The sequence below is a fragment of the Strix uralensis genome, chromosome 1 (assembly GCF_047716275.1).
Source record: "Strix uralensis isolate ZFMK-TIS-50842 chromosome 1, bStrUra1, whole genome shotgun sequence".
Taxonomy (NCBI): Eukaryota; Metazoa; Chordata; class Aves; order Strigiformes; family Strigidae; genus Strix; species Strix uralensis.
This window is the reverse complement of record NC_133972.1, coordinates 29,382,692-29,399,855: the sequence shown is the minus strand read 5'-3', so window position 1 is coordinate 29,399,855 and position 17,164 is coordinate 29,382,692. Positions and strand designations below refer to the sequence as shown.

At 45.5% G+C, this 17,164-nt stretch overlaps 2 protein-coding genes across 8 annotated transcripts in view; one reads left to right on the top strand and one right to left on the bottom strand.

The window, feature by feature from the left end:
- The window catches only part of UBE2E1 (ubiquitin conjugating enzyme E2 E1), a 45,552-nt gene extending 44,395 nt beyond the window's left edge, over positions 1-1,157 (top strand). For all 6 annotated transcript variants that reach the window (XM_074861157.1, XM_074861148.1, XM_074861194.1 and 3 more), the window contains one exon: positions 241-1,157. In XM_074861157.1, coding sequence (XP_074717258.1) covers positions 241-338 — 98 coding nt within the window. In that variant the 3' untranslated portion in view covers positions 339-1,157. The remainder of the gene's footprint in view (positions 1-240) is intronic.
- Positions 1,158-4,990: 3,833 nt separating this feature from the next.
- On the bottom strand, positions 4,991-17,125 carry NKIRAS1 (NFKB inhibitor interacting Ras like 1). 2 transcript variants are annotated; one of them, XM_074861207.1, is made up of 5 exons: positions 17,058-17,125; positions 16,248-16,341; positions 15,428-15,554; positions 8,152-8,393; positions 4,991-5,355 (listed from the first exon to the last, which is right to left on the bottom strand). In XM_074861207.1, the coding sequence occupies exons 3-5, from the start codon at positions 15,519-15,521 to the stop codon at positions 5,116-5,118; spliced, it is 576 nt and encodes a 191-aa protein (XP_074717308.1). In that variant the 5' UTR covers positions 15,522-15,554; positions 16,248-16,341; positions 17,058-17,125; the 3' UTR covers positions 4,991-5,115. The 2 variants fall into 2 exon arrangements, with proteins under 2 accessions (XP_074717308.1, XP_074717318.1); XM_074861217.1 differs by lacking the exons at positions 16,248-16,341; positions 17,058-17,125 and adding an exon at positions 15,892-16,213.
- Between the last annotated feature and the right edge of the window lie 39 nt (positions 17,126-17,164).

The following is a 17,164-nucleotide window of genomic DNA, read 5'->3' as shown; positions in this document are numbered from 1 at the left end:
GGATTGTTGTCTTTTAAACTCCTTAAAACTTTAATTGTCATTTTGCTCTTTATTAAGTAATACATTAGTACATCACCATAAATACACACAAATCAGTGAAGATACAGACCATCACACCAGTATATTTAAATTGTTGCAATGTACCCTACCTGTGTGCTTCCCTTGAATTAAATTCACACTTCATCTTTATTTTTAAGATTTGATAACTTGTCTGAAATAAGTGGTCTGTTTTCTTTTCAGCTGACCCCCTGGTTGGAAGTATTGCCACTCAGTATATGACTAACAGAGCAGAGCATGACAGAATGGCCAGACAATGGACCAAAAGATACGCTACATAAATCGGATTTTCGTCAAACTCTTACATTATTCGTCTGTGATGGAAAGAGCTGCTTATGATTTTGAAGGGGTGGGGGGAGGGAGGGTGCTGGTAAAGAGTAGGGTATTTCTATAACAGATTTTATTCAGTCTTTTATTTCCTAAGATTTTGTTGTTGTAACTTAAGGTATCTTGCTACAGTAGACAGCTAGGATTGGGAATAGCATATTTTAAGACTGTAATTAGTTCAGCAATATTAGCTCACATATAGTCCTGAGAAGAATGTAAACTTCTTAGACTTCTTTGGTTTTCAGTTTGCTTGCAATATGTAAAAGATTAAAACAGCTTCATTTTGTACAGGTACATATGTTGACATTTATGTAAAAGTCCTTTCAAGACTCTACACACTGTTTTTGCTTTTTGTTTTGTTTTGGGTTTGGGGGGTTTATTTTGTTTTGGGTTGGGTTTCTTTTTTTTTTTTTTTTTTTTTTTTGTAAAAAGATGTCGGGATTGTTTTCCCCTATGGAGGGCACATTGGTATTTAACAAATCCTTTTTAAAGACTGTCATCTCATGATCTGTGATACGGAGAGGTGGATATATGGCCTCATATATGAAATGAGAAGTAGTTAATGTATTATTTTATAAGCCAATCTATCTTTGTGAAAAGAATAAAGGATTTAATCGGGACTTACGGTAACCTGTAGTGAAATACCTTAAGCTGTTTAACTGTAAGGCGTGGAATAGGAGTCACTCAGTGGATTGGTTGTATGTTGTGGGCTACTCAAGTCTGCATTTGTTACTGTGCTAATAAAAAGATGTTTAAAAAAAAGAAGAAGAAAAGATTTCTCCTTCATGCCTTGCTTTGTCATTTTGCCAGAGCAGTGTCTCCCAGTACGCTTTGAGGATTACAGTATGGATGAGGACCAGGCAGATCTGCAGGTGAGTGTGCTGACGGCTGCTATTTTAGGAAGACACTTCTAGACAAGCATACAACAAATAACAGCGTAAGACTTTTTCAGCTGTTTACCATGTACCTGTAGCTGTGTACTGTGTGTTGCCAGGCTGGCACGGCCCATGAAGAGGTTAACCTGCCACAGGGTCTGTGCTGGTTACTTTCTAGCTTAAGTTTTCACAGCATTGGCTTTTCAGCATTGGTGCATTATTTGAAAATACAACCGGAAAAGTGTAAGAGATCTGGAAGGGAAACAAGCAGGAAGTAAAAGGAAGAAGAGAATATCTTCATGGTTTTCTGATGGAGTGGTCTGTTCCCACTTGGAAGAGGAGAAGGAATCGTGTCCTGGTAAGCTAATAGAAGACACCTTAAAGGAGAGTAAAGGAGACTTAATCTGTAGATCCTTTAACTATCTACAAAGATTATCTCCTAGAGACATGGTGTTTACATTGAGGTGTGTAGCAACAGGGCAGTTAGTTGTGGATATGGCATTTTTGACCACTCCCTTAAGGTAAAGGCCGGAAGTACAGATTCATTTTCACACAGCAAGTACTTCACCTTGCGACATTCTTCTGAGTGCTATGTGGTCATCTGCGCGCTCAGATTTGTTTTGGTGCTTTAAAATAAATTCTGTGTATATTTTATTTATATACTTCTCTTCCTATCTGTATATATATAGATCAAATCTTAGTTGGTACAAAGTAATCTGTTAATTAGAGGTACCCTTCCTTGCTGGCTGGTTATGGGTAGTAGTACATTAACCTCACCTGAACTGCTTTCTTTTGACACAATGTATGTTTTGGTCTATGAGCTCCCTCAGCTGTTTGGCTCAGCCTTGGAAAATTATTGGTATAGAGCTACATCGCACCAGGAGCATCTCTGGTAATTGTTTCCGCCTGTCCTTTACTGAGTGAGGAGGTAAATGGCTTAATCTCAGTAGGTTTTTGTGGGCCCCTTGCTTCGTGCTACCAGGGCATGCCAAATTAACTGTTGTAGCTGGCAGGGGGAAGGGAGCTGATTTGGGGTGACTGATTCAGCATGATAGAAGTTTAAGAGGAACAGAGAAAGATGGTTCAATTTACTAATTTATTTTTCATTTTTATAATAACTTTTCTCCATTATATTTTGAAGGGACTCTCTAGCTTTGTAGGAGGTAAGTGATCCCAGTGACCTAGGACAGGTTTTGAGTCAGTGGAATAGTAGGAACAAAATACACATTTTGCCCTTTAGCTACTACATTATACTGTGTGCTTTACTTATTAACCCTATGTAAAACTGTACTACAGTGAGTTTCATTTTTACTCAATACCAGCCACTATGTGTAGATTGATTGCAGAGGAGACACTACATTTTCCATCACTTGTCAGTAAAATACTATGGTATCTAGAAAAGACAATTAATTTGAATGCTTAAAAAGCATCAGAATAATTCTTATGAAAGAAAACAGTGGGTAATGGTTATTTATGTGAATACCCAAAATAATCTAAACTCATTTCTAATTAATTTAACCAAATCAAAGAGAAGGTGTTTGCCTTCAGGTAACCTGTCTGGAAAAATGGCCTTAGTAATTCAGAAGATCCTTTTTTCTCTTGCCTTTCTTAAAACATTGTCAAGTCCTGAGTGTCCAGGGGAGCAAGAGGGCAAGCTGATCTCTCACAGTGTGGCTCTGGCAGCCTACAGGTGACATCAGTCTTGGCAGTGGAATTGGCACCGAGTCTGCAGGGTGCAGAACTGGACGGGAACCAGTCATCTCCATTCCTTCCGTCTCCAAGCATTTTGAGTTAATTCTGACTTGTCAACCTGCACTGCCTTAGCTCTAGGGTCAGCTTCAGTGACGATGTGCAGTTAGCAGAGGTCTTCGCTTATTTTGATTGATGCAAAGCTGAATCAAGTCTGTTCTAGAAGAAGGGTTCTGCAGAACTGAAGGGGAGGAACATCACCAATTCCTTGGTGAGAGGTTGCAGCAAGGAGGTGAACTGCTGCTGCTCTGAAGTCACCCCCACTTCCCAAGCACACAGGCAGATGTAGAGTCTTCTGGGGAGGGAGAACCCTTGAGTACACGTGTGTTCGGTAGGAAATGAGTGAGGAGGGAGTGTTGTTCTGCAGCATCGCTGGGGACCATGACTATTGCTAGCCAGGTCAGGGGAGGTTGTGCTATAGTGCTTACTCAGCTGCAGTGTTGCAATGAAAACAATTGTATGTTTCTAGCAGGGCATTACAAGAGCTTGCTCATTCATAATTGCTCTCTTATCTTACTCCTTGGCCACAGTAATCCAAACTATATTGAGTAAAGCACATAAACAGTTTCGTCTGCCTTCATTATAAAGGTAGGAATACCTGCTTAATTTTTAGTTGAATTGTACTGCTGCTCTGACGTTAATAATGCTGACGGACTTTATTTGTCAGTATTCAGGAAGAGCAATGCTATAAGCACACAGTTTAATTGTGATCATTAAGCACACTTATATTTAGCAGTTATGATATGACAGTGCAAATATTGCTCGTGGTTTTGCTGACTCACAGTGAAATTCTCAACATTTGTTCAAAACAACATTAAGTTCGTGGAAAATGAGGGAACTGAGTACTTCACTCCCTCTCCCCACTCTTGTCCTCAAATATAAAGAAAAGCTAGTAGCAATTAGTGTAAGAGATTGTTAGAGGCCAAGAGCTGGCCACTCTCTGGGAACGGTTGCTCATTCTGCCCCTCTATATCCAATGTTGTTTAGTTTACTGACAGGCTGACCTAGGACAGCAGATTCCTACAGTACAGGTTTACCAGTGTGGAGTCAAACACAGCACGTACAGTTGTGCTCCTGCTGCTGGACAATGTGCGGCATATTAAGACCAAGGCCATTTGTACAGGTATTTCTGGGTGTTTGCCATGGGGATGTTCCCAAAGGGCAGCCTCCTACGCGCCCTAGCCCCCTCTCTCCCCTCCAGCTTGGCTGAACGGCTGGGTAGGAACATTATGCAATGCTCTAAGCAGAGCCTGGGCAGTACCTCCTGCATACAAAACTAATCTGTATAATTTCTCAGTAAAATTATCACCTATGTGAATGTGACTGATTTGTACTGGACATGCTGGAACAAAACCTTGTACAGCTATGTTGTCCTTCAGGTCGCAGTTAAATTAATGAGTGCTCTGAGTGCTTTTCTGGTTTGTACAAATAAATTCCTGAGCGGAAAGCACTACCTGCCAGACTTTGCTGACGTTTCATGTTGGGATGGATCTGCTCTAGTATCTCCCACAAGATTTGGTTGGTTTTTTTGTTTTGGTTTTTTTTCCTTCCAGATGCTAGCAGAACTTCAGTGCTGAATCTGCTGGTAGTTGTTCCTCCTGCCCCAAACCCTTCTACTGCAACACACTGACCTCAGTCTCCTGCAGCATCAATATGTCCTATGGCCTTGTTTAAGGTCCAGGTAAAAGGACTGTTGCTATTTCAAACATATCCTCTCTCCAAACTGAATGCTTTATTGCAGCTAGTACTATTTGTGACTAGAGGCTATAGATCTGCAGAGGGATTGTTTAATGACAGGATTGTTGATTTGTCCCTCAACATGGCTGTATCCAGGCATACTCAAAGCCCCTGCTAGAGAGGCGTCCCCCTGTCCCTCTCTCCTCTATAACCCTTGTTGCAAGACGACAACTCTCATAAGTGCTTTTTAAGGCTTTTCCCGCCAGTGACTTTCAAGCTAAGTCTGTGAGAAGGGAGGATACCTCTTAGCCATAAGCTTGCTGATTTTATTGCTGAATGAGATTATTGCTTTAAGTGGAACTGTGAGAAGCAAATGGCACAGAAAGGACTTAGGCTGTGACCTGGTAGCAGCAGACAATGCTAAGGTAGCTTAGTTATCACAGTTATTCCCTTTGCTCTTCCTTCCAGGCAAAGGAAATGTTGATTTGTTCTGGGACTGGGAGAGTTTGCTGGCTAAGAAGGTGAAGGGCTCAAGCAGTGTTTTCCGATCTGTCACAGTCACTTCCCACAGTCTCACTTTCTCGGCCCTTGCCCATTGCTGGGCTGCTTCTGTTTCCACTTGCCTTTGGTCCAGGAGGTCAGTTTTGTTTCCCAAGACAATAACTGTTACCTACAAATAAAACAAAAGGGTGAGCTTTATCCAAAAAGCATCCACCATTCACAATGCTTTTAAACAGCAGGCAAGTAGCAACACAGTTCAAACCTGTTCTTTAATTTAGCGCTGGCTAAAATTAAAGCTGTGTGTAGTTTGGAAGATCAGGGTCTGGGCTTTGATTTGGCTTCATCTACTTGTGGGCTGGGAGTTGGTCTGAATCATAGAATATGCAGGACTTCCCCTTCTCCCTCCGACTGCTTAAAGGGAAATGACACCCAAGAGAGCCAAAGTTAAACAGCCCTATTCTCCGTTTACTTGGCAATTGAGCTGCCCTAGACAAATGATAAGAGCATGACATCCAAGTAGGTCAGAGCAGTGGATGCTCGAGAGATGAAAAAGCGCATGGCAACAGAGAAAGCCGGGACCCCACAGCTGTGGGTTTTGCCCAGCTTTTTTTTCCCCCAAGCCCCAGCCCACAATACAAACAAGGCCAACCCTGCCAGAAGGCTGCCAGAAGGCTGCTGGGCCCCGCTCCCCGGCTGACTCCCCATGCACGGTGAGCCTCTAGAGGGACCTCCGGGGACAGCCCTCTGCCGCTGACAGGGTCGGGTGAGCACCCTGGCACCAGCCTCTCAGAAGCACTTTCAAGAGCAGCTGGTTAGCTAACGAGAGCAGCACAGCAGTATCAAGCCAGACCCCGAGTTGTAAGGATCCATCAAGTGACTTTGGTCTCACCGAGACAGTACAGCGTGGCTGAGCTTGGCGGCCTGCCTGGTGCTTCAGTTCTGGGAGGTGCTGAAGGTAGTGCTGGCCTCTTAAAGGTACTGCTCCTGCTTATTTCAAGATAACCATTTTCTAAAAATGTTTTACCAGCATCAGCTCTTAGGGGAAACGATGCCTATGTTTATAGTTCAAGGTCCTTAGTCAAACTCTGGTCTCATCTCTACACTCCTGGTTTGATCAAGTGATAAAGCCTTCTCTTGCTGATGATTTGGGGTATTTGCTGTGTCCACACCTGCTTGCTCTTTCCTGTTCATCAGGCTAACTCCAGGATGTCTTCTGTTTCTTTCCAGCTAGAGATGTTTGTCCTGTTCCTGTGAGATCTAAGGCTTTCTTTCTTTTCTATAGCAGCCCAGGGTGTTTGGAAAAATGTTTTTTTCCCTCTGCAAAGGCTTTGAAAGAAGCCCTAATGTTCATATGCATTTACCACATCCTTCAACTGACTTTTACCTATGGTTAAGCTCTGTCAGTACAAGAGAACACAACCTTTATTTAGTACAAAATTTGGCCAGATTTTAAGGTGCATGCTGGAGAGCCCCCATAGCCAGCAGAGGCAAGGAACCAGCCATCGGTGCTTTCTGTCATCTGCCACACAACAGGGGACTGTGCCACTCAACAAGGTGAAGTTCTACCAGCTCAAAAGGACCACATGTGGAGATACATCCCTAATTCAGTTAAGGATGCATTCTAGCAGAGCCCATAAGTCCACTGACACTATCTTAAGGTAGGACTCCTGATCTCATCTTCTGTTCTTCAAAGCCTATTTTATATGGATTAGAAATCACAAGAATAAAACTAATTTAGCTTATTGTGGGCACCATTCTTTCGATTATGTTATCCTCAGTCAAGATCACAACTTTAAGCTCTCCCAGAGGATAAGCACATTGGCTGTTTTTTAAAATACCTGCATGCAACAAGAGAGAAGAGTTCCGGCAGGTAACACAGAAGAGAGGGATGCAGATCCTGCTGGGGCTGCAACTCCCTCTCTGCATTACAACACCCTGTAAAGTAACAAATCAGGGCCCTCGCAAAACACAGCGCCTGGGAAAAGTTTCCTGCTTGTCTACCTTTCCTTGCCCTGCAGGGGAGTTATGATTGACTCCCATATCCCTGATATACGTGACAGTCTGCAGCTCACACCAGCCCTACCAGCTAACATACCTCTCCTGTGACTGCACGTTTGGCTGCTGTCAAACTTGGAGCCTGCCTTCCTCTACCACCCTGTGTGCTGTCAGTACTAAACAAGTTACATTTTTGGAAAGTCTCTCCCTACCATTACCCAATTAATTCTTCATGCACTTTTTTTTTTTTTTTTTTAACAGCATAAACCAGACATTTGGAAAGCTGTAGGCTAAAGACATTTCACGGGGAAAACTACTTGAGAATATAAAGATACTGTAGGAAAAGCCATAATGCTAATGCCACATGCAAGTTATATTTGTTTAGCTAAGCTGGAACACTGTCAGCTGAAAACACTAGCTGCTTTCTAAGGGAAAATAGAGCAGTCATTTCACACAATTGAATTGATTCAATATGGTTGTTAAAATACATTAAAGCTGCTTTGCCAATTGACTAATGTCTGGGAGACCCATTGTCAATTACACTAGTTTGTAAGCCATCAAGTACATGAATACAAAACAAACAAAGATAATGCCCTTTGTTATATTATTCTATGCACTTGACTTCCTGTGTACAATATCTAAAAAAACATATGAACTGCACTACTGTACACCATATGTTTTATTAGTTGTAAGTGTCCTGGCTGGTGCATTCAGCTAACTGAATTTTAGCTGTAGCAGAGGAAGAAAGGAGGCACACAAAAACCCACGTTCTTTTGCATGACCCGCATGGCATGTGAATTAGGCTTCCCCAGCATGCGAAATCTTCCTTTTGATGGATTGCCCAAGGCTGTGGATACATTCGTTTTCCTTTGTATGCGAGTTTTATGGAAACAAAATCTATGCTTTGCAACCTTAACTTCCTATCACTGACATAGCGATAAGACACGCAGTTAAGGAACCGTGCATTTACCTCCTTTTTGTCTCTAAAAACATCGATCTCCTTTTTGAGCAGTTCGACTCTTTGGAAAGCTTCAAGGCTAGTCACGGCGTACACCAGAACAAAGCCATCAGCGACGGAGAAATAGTGTTTTGGCAATTCTACCCCCTCCTGCAGACCCCTGGTGTCATAAAGCCGCAACTGCTCCTTCACACCTCGGTCTGTCTCCACCGATGCCAAATACACATCTTCCATTGTGGCACCCTCTTCTAAGCCTGTTTTAAAACAAGCAGGAAAGTTCAACTGGTGTTAAGTACAGCACCGCTGTAAGAATTATTCGCAGCACAGCAGAATTTTACCTCACAATAGCTTTCAGTGCATGTTTTCCAGCGTGACTTGACCCGGACTCAACCTTGCCTGGCACCCTTATGAAGGGCTGTATTCATAGATCACCACACCAGCTATTTACAATAGCAACACTGCGTAAATACAACCGTCTAATATATGAGCACGATTATGCCTGTAAAATTAATCTATACAACATGCACATTCAGGATAGGATAATACATACAGCTCTTCCCCCTGGTTTCCCAAACTCCAACCACCCAGTGTACGAGTTCTGTGCCAAACATGCTGCAAACAGGCCTGCCCAAACATACCCTTTTGGAACACCAGATAGTCAAGTACTAACATCTTGAGCCTACTTCTTTGCTTCATACTGAGCTGGATGATCCAGCAGAAGCAGAAGCCAAAGGAATAATTCTGGAAATGGATGTGTATTGGTGGTACAACTAACTAACAAGTGCAATCAAGCCAGAAAGGGAAGGGGATGTTTGCGTGCAAGCAAAGTTGCATGCTATATTTACTTAAACACACAGTGAGCTTTTTCTATCCCTTAGGGATTTAAAATTACTCAGATTTGCTAACAGGAGCAAGCTCATTTACTGCAAGGTACGAGCGTGCACAAGGTAATGAGCTTTCATATATATATCACCTGCTCCATGGTAACTATCTGCATACTGGCTCTCCTTCCTTCCTCTCCCCATGGTAAACGTGAGGTAATTCAAGGCAGCTTACTTTGAACTAATTAAAACAATTTTTTCAAAGCCAAACCTGAAAACACATAGATCACCTTAGCTTTGTCTTCCCCCTGGATGCAGGTGCATAAGGTTACAGGTCCCAACAAACTACGTACAGTGTCGCTGGGCTACTTTCAGAGTCGGTTTTAAGTATTCACGTAAACCCTCTGCAATCCACGTTTTTGCCTCCACTGCACTCCTATATGCATGAATTGTTTGCCGTTGCAGGGCTACAATAATGAGTCCCGCGTTATTCTCTTTGTCTGCCAAAAAGGGACCATATTACAGCATTGTTTAAGAAAACGCGAGGGATTATCTGGCTTGTGAAAATAAGGATTTTGCTATATTCAATGACACTATTCAAAATATTCACATTGACAAACAAGCTAAAGCATTCCACCCACGCTGATGGTTTCCCATGATGTATGCAGCATTCCTGCACAGGAAAGTGGCACAAGCTGTTCTTTTTGCCCCTCTCTGTGCAGTCTTCATAGATCAAACTCTTTATTAGGTTTGCAACGAATTAATTTATCTCGCATCCAAATATAGCCATGCTAACGTGCAGGAGCAAGACTAAGAGCAGAAGGACAAAACAAAGGTTAAGGAAAAGAGGAAGCACGAACATATTCTGTGTGGTTGGAGAATGTGTTACAAGGGCATTTTTAAAGACTGAAGTAGGTAACAGAGCCCTTTCTGGATATAGCACTGTATTTTTTCTTGCTCTGCCTCGTTACGTTGTACAGACAGGTCAAGGGAATATCTAGCATCAGTAAATACTACTTTGGAAAGAAGGAATGAACCATAAGTACCTAAGTTTTTCTTTTTAGAAAGCAATAAATAATGTCGTACAGGTTTTTACCATCTAAATGCTGCACTGTAATTCAACAGTCTTTAATATATCCACATTCTCTTGTGACAGTCTCTTCCTAATAGCATTAAAAGTAGCAGTGAAAATTATGTCTTTCAACATCCTACTTGAAAATGAAGAGGAAGAATTAAGACCTGGGACTTAAGTCAGCAGAACAGAGCAAAAAATTTTGATGTGAAACGGGGGGGGGGGGGGGGGAGGGGGGCACTTTGGAGGAACCTGGAATTTATGCATCAGTATCAGATTCCAGAGGTGAAATTTCACCTACATACATTGAGGGAGGGAATATATGGAAGTAGATTCCTAAACAAACACAGACAATTTTTAGACATACCTGTGTCACCTTATCCTAGACCGTTCTTCTAAAGCCCAGACCGCATGCTAGCCACATCTTGCTGACAACGATATTTATGCTGCTTGTTAGTACCATCCCATTCAAATGCTTTCCTGGTCTCCATTCAGACATGGGCTGGGCAAGTTGTTGTACGAGCGGCAAAGCTAGTCAGGAAAGCCCAGTGTCCTGGGAAGGTGTCTTGCTCCATCCCAGCCTCCCTGTCACAAGGACCCTGGTTCTCCTTTCCTTCCCTGGCATCCCCAGGCATCCTCTCATCTTCACTACCATGGTGGGCCAGGGCAGCTTGTGCTAGGGAGTGACTGCCCTGCAGACTGCTGCTGGCTCGAGTAGGTTTTCCCTGGAGAGGAGAGCGTTATCACGGGCCTTTTCTCTCTTTCCCGCTACTAGTTTTTTTAAATTTACAGAAACATATTTTGAGATATCTACTGCTGTGACACAGATGAATGGACAGATGGAACCAGCTTTCAGGTTCAGAAGCTACAGGGGGAAAGGGGAACTAACAAGACAGTGAACAATCTCACGGTTTCTTTGGAAACTAAAGATGAAAAAAAGTTAGGGAGGAAAAGGAGGAATAGACAGAAGATTGATGCTGTTCTCTAGCGCCTACTTAGCTAGTGGAAGTCTTGGGAGAGGCAGAAAGGTCTTCGTCTATGCAACCGACTGCAGCCACAGAGGAACTGCAAGGGGAAGCCTCAGTCATAAATTGGGTGGTGTTTCAACCCCTGGTGGTTTCCAATGAGGAAGAGAAAAGGCTCAATATACTAATGAATACTGCACACTCAGACTAGGCAAGGCAGAGATATTGCAAATAACAAAATAAAGCAAAATTTCTAGATGGACAGAATTTCAGAAGATCCCGAGTGACTCTTAACCATAAATGCAGTGCAAATTTTGTGTCCTCTTGAGTACTTTTGAAGATCTATGTAATCTCTCCTTGCCTCTTTCCAGCAGGAATTTAGCAAAGAGCTCCTAAAGCCTGCTATTCCTTGTGTTTGCAAACTGCAGGCTTTGCTTACTTAGATCTCAAATGACAGCATATCAGAGGATCCCTGACTTGGAGAAGAGCTGGACAGGCCTCAACAGGAGCTGGTCTGTTTAGATTTAGCTGCTAGTTAAGTACTGGACCCACCAACCAGTAGGCACAGTTGTGACCATCACTTCCATGCGTTCAGCTCCACTTTAATCTATCTATAAAATGGAAAGCTGACTGCAGCTCTATCAGGAGGCAGTTTTGATTTAAGACGTAAGAATGCATAATTTGGTTAATTAGCCTTCCATATGTGTGAGAGCCAAAACCCCAAATCCCTTCAGCTGCGACCAAGCAAGGCAAATTCCCTTGTTATGGGTTCTACCACGCTAATACATGGTGTTTTCATTCCTAGCTAGTAAGATGATTTGAGGTAGCTGCTTATGAGTAACCTGACCATACCAGCTATTTACACAGCCAGGAGGCAGAGATAAGCAAAATTGTGTTTTCTGCAGGAAGAGTTCTCACCTCCTCCTGTTGAGCTGATAAGCTTTACCATAGGTTGAGGGGCCAGAGATATTTTAAAAGCATAAGGAAGACTCCTTTCTGCACCATTACTGAACAGGGACACTGTTTAAGAAAAAATATCTATCCTCTTTACAGACGTGTCCCATGCCAAAGTTAAGCCAGCAACTCTCCTGTTGGCCCTCTCAAGAGAGTTCAGGACAAGCAGTGCCAGGTACCACAGGTATTTATTGGGACAATATTCTGTTGCCAGTCAGGGACCCGTTTCATGACCGAGGAGAAAAGACTGGCCCCTCTTTCTTCAGGAATGCAAGAGAAGGTGAAAGATTTGGACAAACACAGCATTGAACCCACAAAAAGAGAGATCATCCCAGGTACCAGACAACCATGCATATATGTGCAAACCTTAGCAACTATTCGGCCTGACCTATGGCAGTATAGTCCCTACACGACTCAAAGCTAAATCTGCACCCATTTCAAACATCTCCTTTCAGGTTTTGTCTGATTCCTTGTATCAGTTTAGCCGGAGAGGCTGCCATACAATACATGCGTTACTTTACGTGGCTCTGACAGCATCTCTTATCTTTTTGCCCTCTCCTTTCTCATCCGAGGGCCCAAGGCAAACAGCCCCTCTTGCAGTTGTAAAGCCTAGCACAAAGCCCAGTACCACACACTGTTGTTCACATGCTCCAGGGACACAAATATTCATTTTTGGGGTGTATTCTTCCCTCACAAGTACTTTTCCCGCTTCGACCTCAAGCAATCTTAATGCCTTTCCAAGAGTGCTAGCTGCTGACCATGTAAGCAACAGCAGCACTTAGAGACTTCATCCATGGCAAGCCAGGGAGAGCTGAAGGTGCACATTTGTCTAGGAAAAGAAACACAGCACAACTAGGTTTACAGCACCATCACCAAGCACACAGCCAGGAGCATGGGCTCAAAGCCAAGGGCTTTATATAGCAGCATGAAACCTCCAAGGACACTAATCACTTCCCTGATAGCAGCTGTGCCACCACTCCCTTTTACAGGAAAGTCAACAGGAGGCACGTGAGCAGCGACACAGACTTGTGGCCGATTTACAGCCAGGAGGAGACCCACACATCAGTGGCTGGGACACCTCGGAGGATGGCACCAGACCTTGTGCTCTGAGCCTGCAACCAAGTTCAGGCATGCCTCTTGTCACTGGAGGAGGATGTGGATGATGTCAGGAACAGAGAGACTCCGTTTGTTGGCTAGGCAGTCCTCCCCACGGCTCCCCAGCTCTCAGACCAGCCGCAGAGCTGCTCCTGACGTCAGTCAGGAAGCACAGGTTTTGAAACAGTTTGTGTCCATGTTGCCATACCTAGTGAGCTGCCTTGCTGGTTGGCTCTGAACAGACGGGCTTTCAGCAAACACACTAGTCCTTTTTGCCTCCTGCCAAAAAGGCCAGCAGCCAGGATGTACATGTCAGCTTTCTGGAGCTTGCAAGCTTTAGGAAATGAGGATCAAGCTTCAGTAATCAGGTTTTAAGGGTGGAGGGGCCACCCCTGCAACAGTAGCACCAGCAATGGGTCTGTGCAGTTTAAAGCAGCTCAGCTAAGGAGCAGTCAAAAGACTCACCATTCCTCAAACTCTGTCCTTGCCCAGTGAGACCCTCACAGTGGTGTACTGCCTCTGCAGTTCAAGGCTTAAATCAATACAGATTGGAGCAGTAGCTAAAGATCTTCCGGGAACCATTTTCAGCAGCCCATACTTCAGGCACCCTTTGCCAGAACTGCCCGTGGGCTGAGGAAGAGGCAGGGAGGACTCGTCACCACTCAGCGGGACTGCGAGGAACACTAACATATCAGTCCATCCCCCAAAATGTGCCTGATGACACATGCAGGGGATATCAAAAGTGCTGGGCCATGGCCACTCATCCCTTGGGCTACAGAGGCTCCATATGAGCCCTCTCCATACTCTGATCTTGACTCTGCTATTTGCCCTCTTCCTCCGAATGTCTTGGGAATAAGATTTAACCAAAATAATAGAAAACAGGAGACTGCCTTCTTCCTTCTCCCCTTGCACCCCTGCTCCGCTATCAGATGTTCCCTCCCTCACTGCTAACTCTGAAAAATAAGCAGAGCTGCAGGAAAGGAAAACTACCTTTTTTAAGAGAGGTGGGGGGAAGGTCTGCGTTGTGCAACGGTCGAGCTGGAGCGGAGCATTCAGGAATGACAGAGGGACACCCACAGCTAAACCCCAGGCACGAGGCCTCCCTCTGGTTATGTCAGCCAGCATCCATGACGTCGTATAATCGTTTACATGGCTAGCTCCATAAATAGCTCCTCCGATCAGCAACACCCGAATATCCTTCCTGCCTGGGTCGCTAATAGGAGCTCGGGGCAGGAAGTAATGCAAGGCAATACGATTTAAGTAACGTGGCCTTGCTCATGCTGCTCTGACAATCACCCAGCCCACCTCAGAGGAGAGGCAGGTCAGTAGCAAAGGGAAAAACCTTCAGCCTGCAGGTTTTGCAACCTTCACACTGAAAGGTACACGGGGCTACGTGCATAGGGCTCGGTAGGATGCTGGAAACAGATGTTGCTGCAACATTAGAGGAAATCCTCCTTTTAAACAAGGGTATTAGCACGCAGTTCTGCATCACGCTTTGCCAGCAAATTCCTCCCATCCACACATTTTGAACACATTTTAAAGGCGCAGTGCCTGCAAAGAACCATTCTAGAAATCCTCGTGTTTATCCAATAACTTACCCCAACATTGAATTTACCAGCCCAAGAAAAAGATACAAATTGACTAGACATCTTCCATCAAAGCCCCGAGATTCACCCCTGGTGCCACCCCTTGTTTCTGGGTGAGGCAGGAATAATTTGTCAGCCTGCTGATCATTGCCCTTCCTCTCAAAGCCAAGTCATGTGGAAACAGAGGGAAACAAGCCGGCTTTGCCTTCATTCCCTTTCTTTTGTGCACAGCAAGTCTCAGACTTCCCATGCTCCTCTCTCAAGCCTTTTTTCCACAGAAGGATTTCTTTGAGAGCCGAGAAGCTTGGCCCTTGAAGTTCTGTACATAATGTGGGACCTAAAGCTGAGCTGTTTTTCTTTCCAGCGCTTTAAATATTAGTCAAAACCAAGCAAAATAAAGCTTTAAGAAGAGAACAAAAATGTAAACAGTCTCTCTACTCATCATGTGACATCTATTTATTTTTCAGGCATCTACAGCATCTTTCAGGGAACGAGGTATTTCTTATGTAAATAGGCAGCAAGCACATCACCTACTTTCTGTGTTTGTTTCTTTTTAAACATCCACATATTTTATAACTGGGAACATCACGGAAAGGGTTCTTCTCCAAGCCTCTTTTAAAAATCGGTAAGGGACTACGAATTTCAAGAACTGCCCAGAGATGCAACAAAACCACATTAGTTTCCTCCTTCACCCCAGTGCAGTTCGCGGTCCTCGATTACTGTTTTTTTGAAGCCCACACAGAACAAGATGCTGGAAAATGAAACAATCCCCCCGAAAAAGCAAAAATATCTCACCAACAGTATGCTTTCCATAGAGAAGCTGCTCCAAAATCGCTGTCTTTCCCACAGAGGCCATTCCACAAACCACCACCTTGTAGCCCTTTCCCATCTTCCCTGAGAGGGCAGCGTCAGCTGGCGAGCCCTGGGCAGACACAGGAGGCTGTTAGCCTGGCGCGGTGGCAGAGCTCGGCACCAGACAGAAGCGAAGCCCACGACAAAAGGCGAGAGGCAAAACGCGAAGCAGCGGGTGACTCGGAGGCACAGCTCCCTCCCAGGCACTCATCAGCGACTGATATTTTTAGGACTGGAGTTTCCTCCCACACCATTTTTTAATGTTTTAGGCTGCTGCCATCGGTGCAGATGCTTGTCTGCAGCCTCGACACTTGTCCTGTTGGGTTTGGGGGGACTGAAGTGTATAAACCCTCTGGGGCAAGGGCTATGTTAGTTGGCATGTAGGTACACTGAAAGACTTGTGTTACCAGGCTTTGTGGTTTTGCTGCGGGCCTGATGGCATCTGGTGGTATTGGGATGGCTTCTGGAAACACGACAAAACGGCGGTTCCTTCCCTTTTATTTCACACACAGAAAGTTTCTAGCTTTTACCGGCTAGGGGCTAGAAAATAGGAGCGTTAAAGGCAGAAGCACAGGAAAGCAAATGCAAAAGCAACTGTTTTGGTCTGCGTTAAATCAGCTTGGATGAGTGGGGGTTGGTTTTAGCAGGAGGTGTCCGGGCGCCAGGGGCAGCTCCCCGCACCAGTGAGCCATGGCAGGGTGGCAGGCCGTCACTCTCGGTTTGCTGTTTGGAGCCGTTCGCCACAGCGCGAGCTGAGGAGTACCTTTTTAGGACCAGGAGGGGCTGGCGGTGTCCTGGTTCGATTCCAGTTTAACCGGGTAACGCTTCACAAGCCAGGGTGCTCTGCAAAGCATACACTGCAAAACAGAAAGGTCACCCCGCAGCCGCAGGGAGGCAGGGGGGGCTTTCAGGCAGGGAAAGCCTAATTCCAGTTTTGATTCCCCAGAAGGGCCCGACACCTCCAGCACAGCACACTGCGCACTGAGGGAGCCAAAGAGGGGGACAAAAGTCCCCTCTGCACCAGGCCCCTTCCCTGCTCCTGCAAATCCACCTCTGCGGGGGGTGGTGGGGAGGAGGCATGCAGGGGGAGGCACAGAAATGCTGGGGCACAGGAGGGACGTGGGTAACGCCGGGCCTTGGCCCCAGCGCCGGCCGCTCGCGCTCACCTTGTCAGGGAGCACTCCCGGCCTGCAGCACCGGGGGCTCCCTGGCACTGACACCCCCCCCACCCCGCGGAAAAGGTTTTAGGGTTGTCTTTAGGGCTTTTTTTGCCCTTCAGGATTTATGATTTAATTGTATGATTTTTTTAATTATTATTTTTTAGGCTTTTTTTAAGGGTTCTTTCAGGATTTTAAGGACTTTTTTATGCCAAACCCCCCCCCCCCCCCGCCCGCTAGTTTGGGGCTCTTATGGGGTGTTTCAGAGGAGGCCCCAGCCGGCGGAGCCCCTGTCCCCACGTCGGCCCCCCAGCCCCGACGGGCCGCGGCCCCGCCTGCAGCTCCGCGCGCCCCCGGCCCCGTGCGCGCCCCTGGCGCCGCGTACCCCCTCCCGCCCCCCCAGCGCGAACGCGCACCTGGGCAGCGCTTCCCGCAGGGCCCATGGAGCCGCGCCGGCCCTGCGGGCCGAGCCCCGCCCCCTGCCGCCCATTGGCGGGCGCGGGGGCCGGGTCGGGTCGGGGCG

Excerpts from the sequence above, each read along its gene's own strand:
- NKIRAS1 (XM_074861207.1), bottom strand. The coding sequence starts at position 15,521 with ATGGGAAAGGGCTACAAGGTGGTGGTTTGTGGAATGGCCTCTGTGGGA. Across the intron at positions 8,394-15,427 it reads CTATGGAAAGCATACTGTTG|GCTTAGAAGAGGGTGCCACA; the intron begins GTGAGATATTTT and ends GTTTTAAAACAG. Across the intron at positions 5,356-8,151 it reads TTTTTAGAGACAAAAAGGAG|GTAACAGTTATTGTCTTGGG; the intron begins GTAAATGCACGG and ends TTTTATTTGTAG.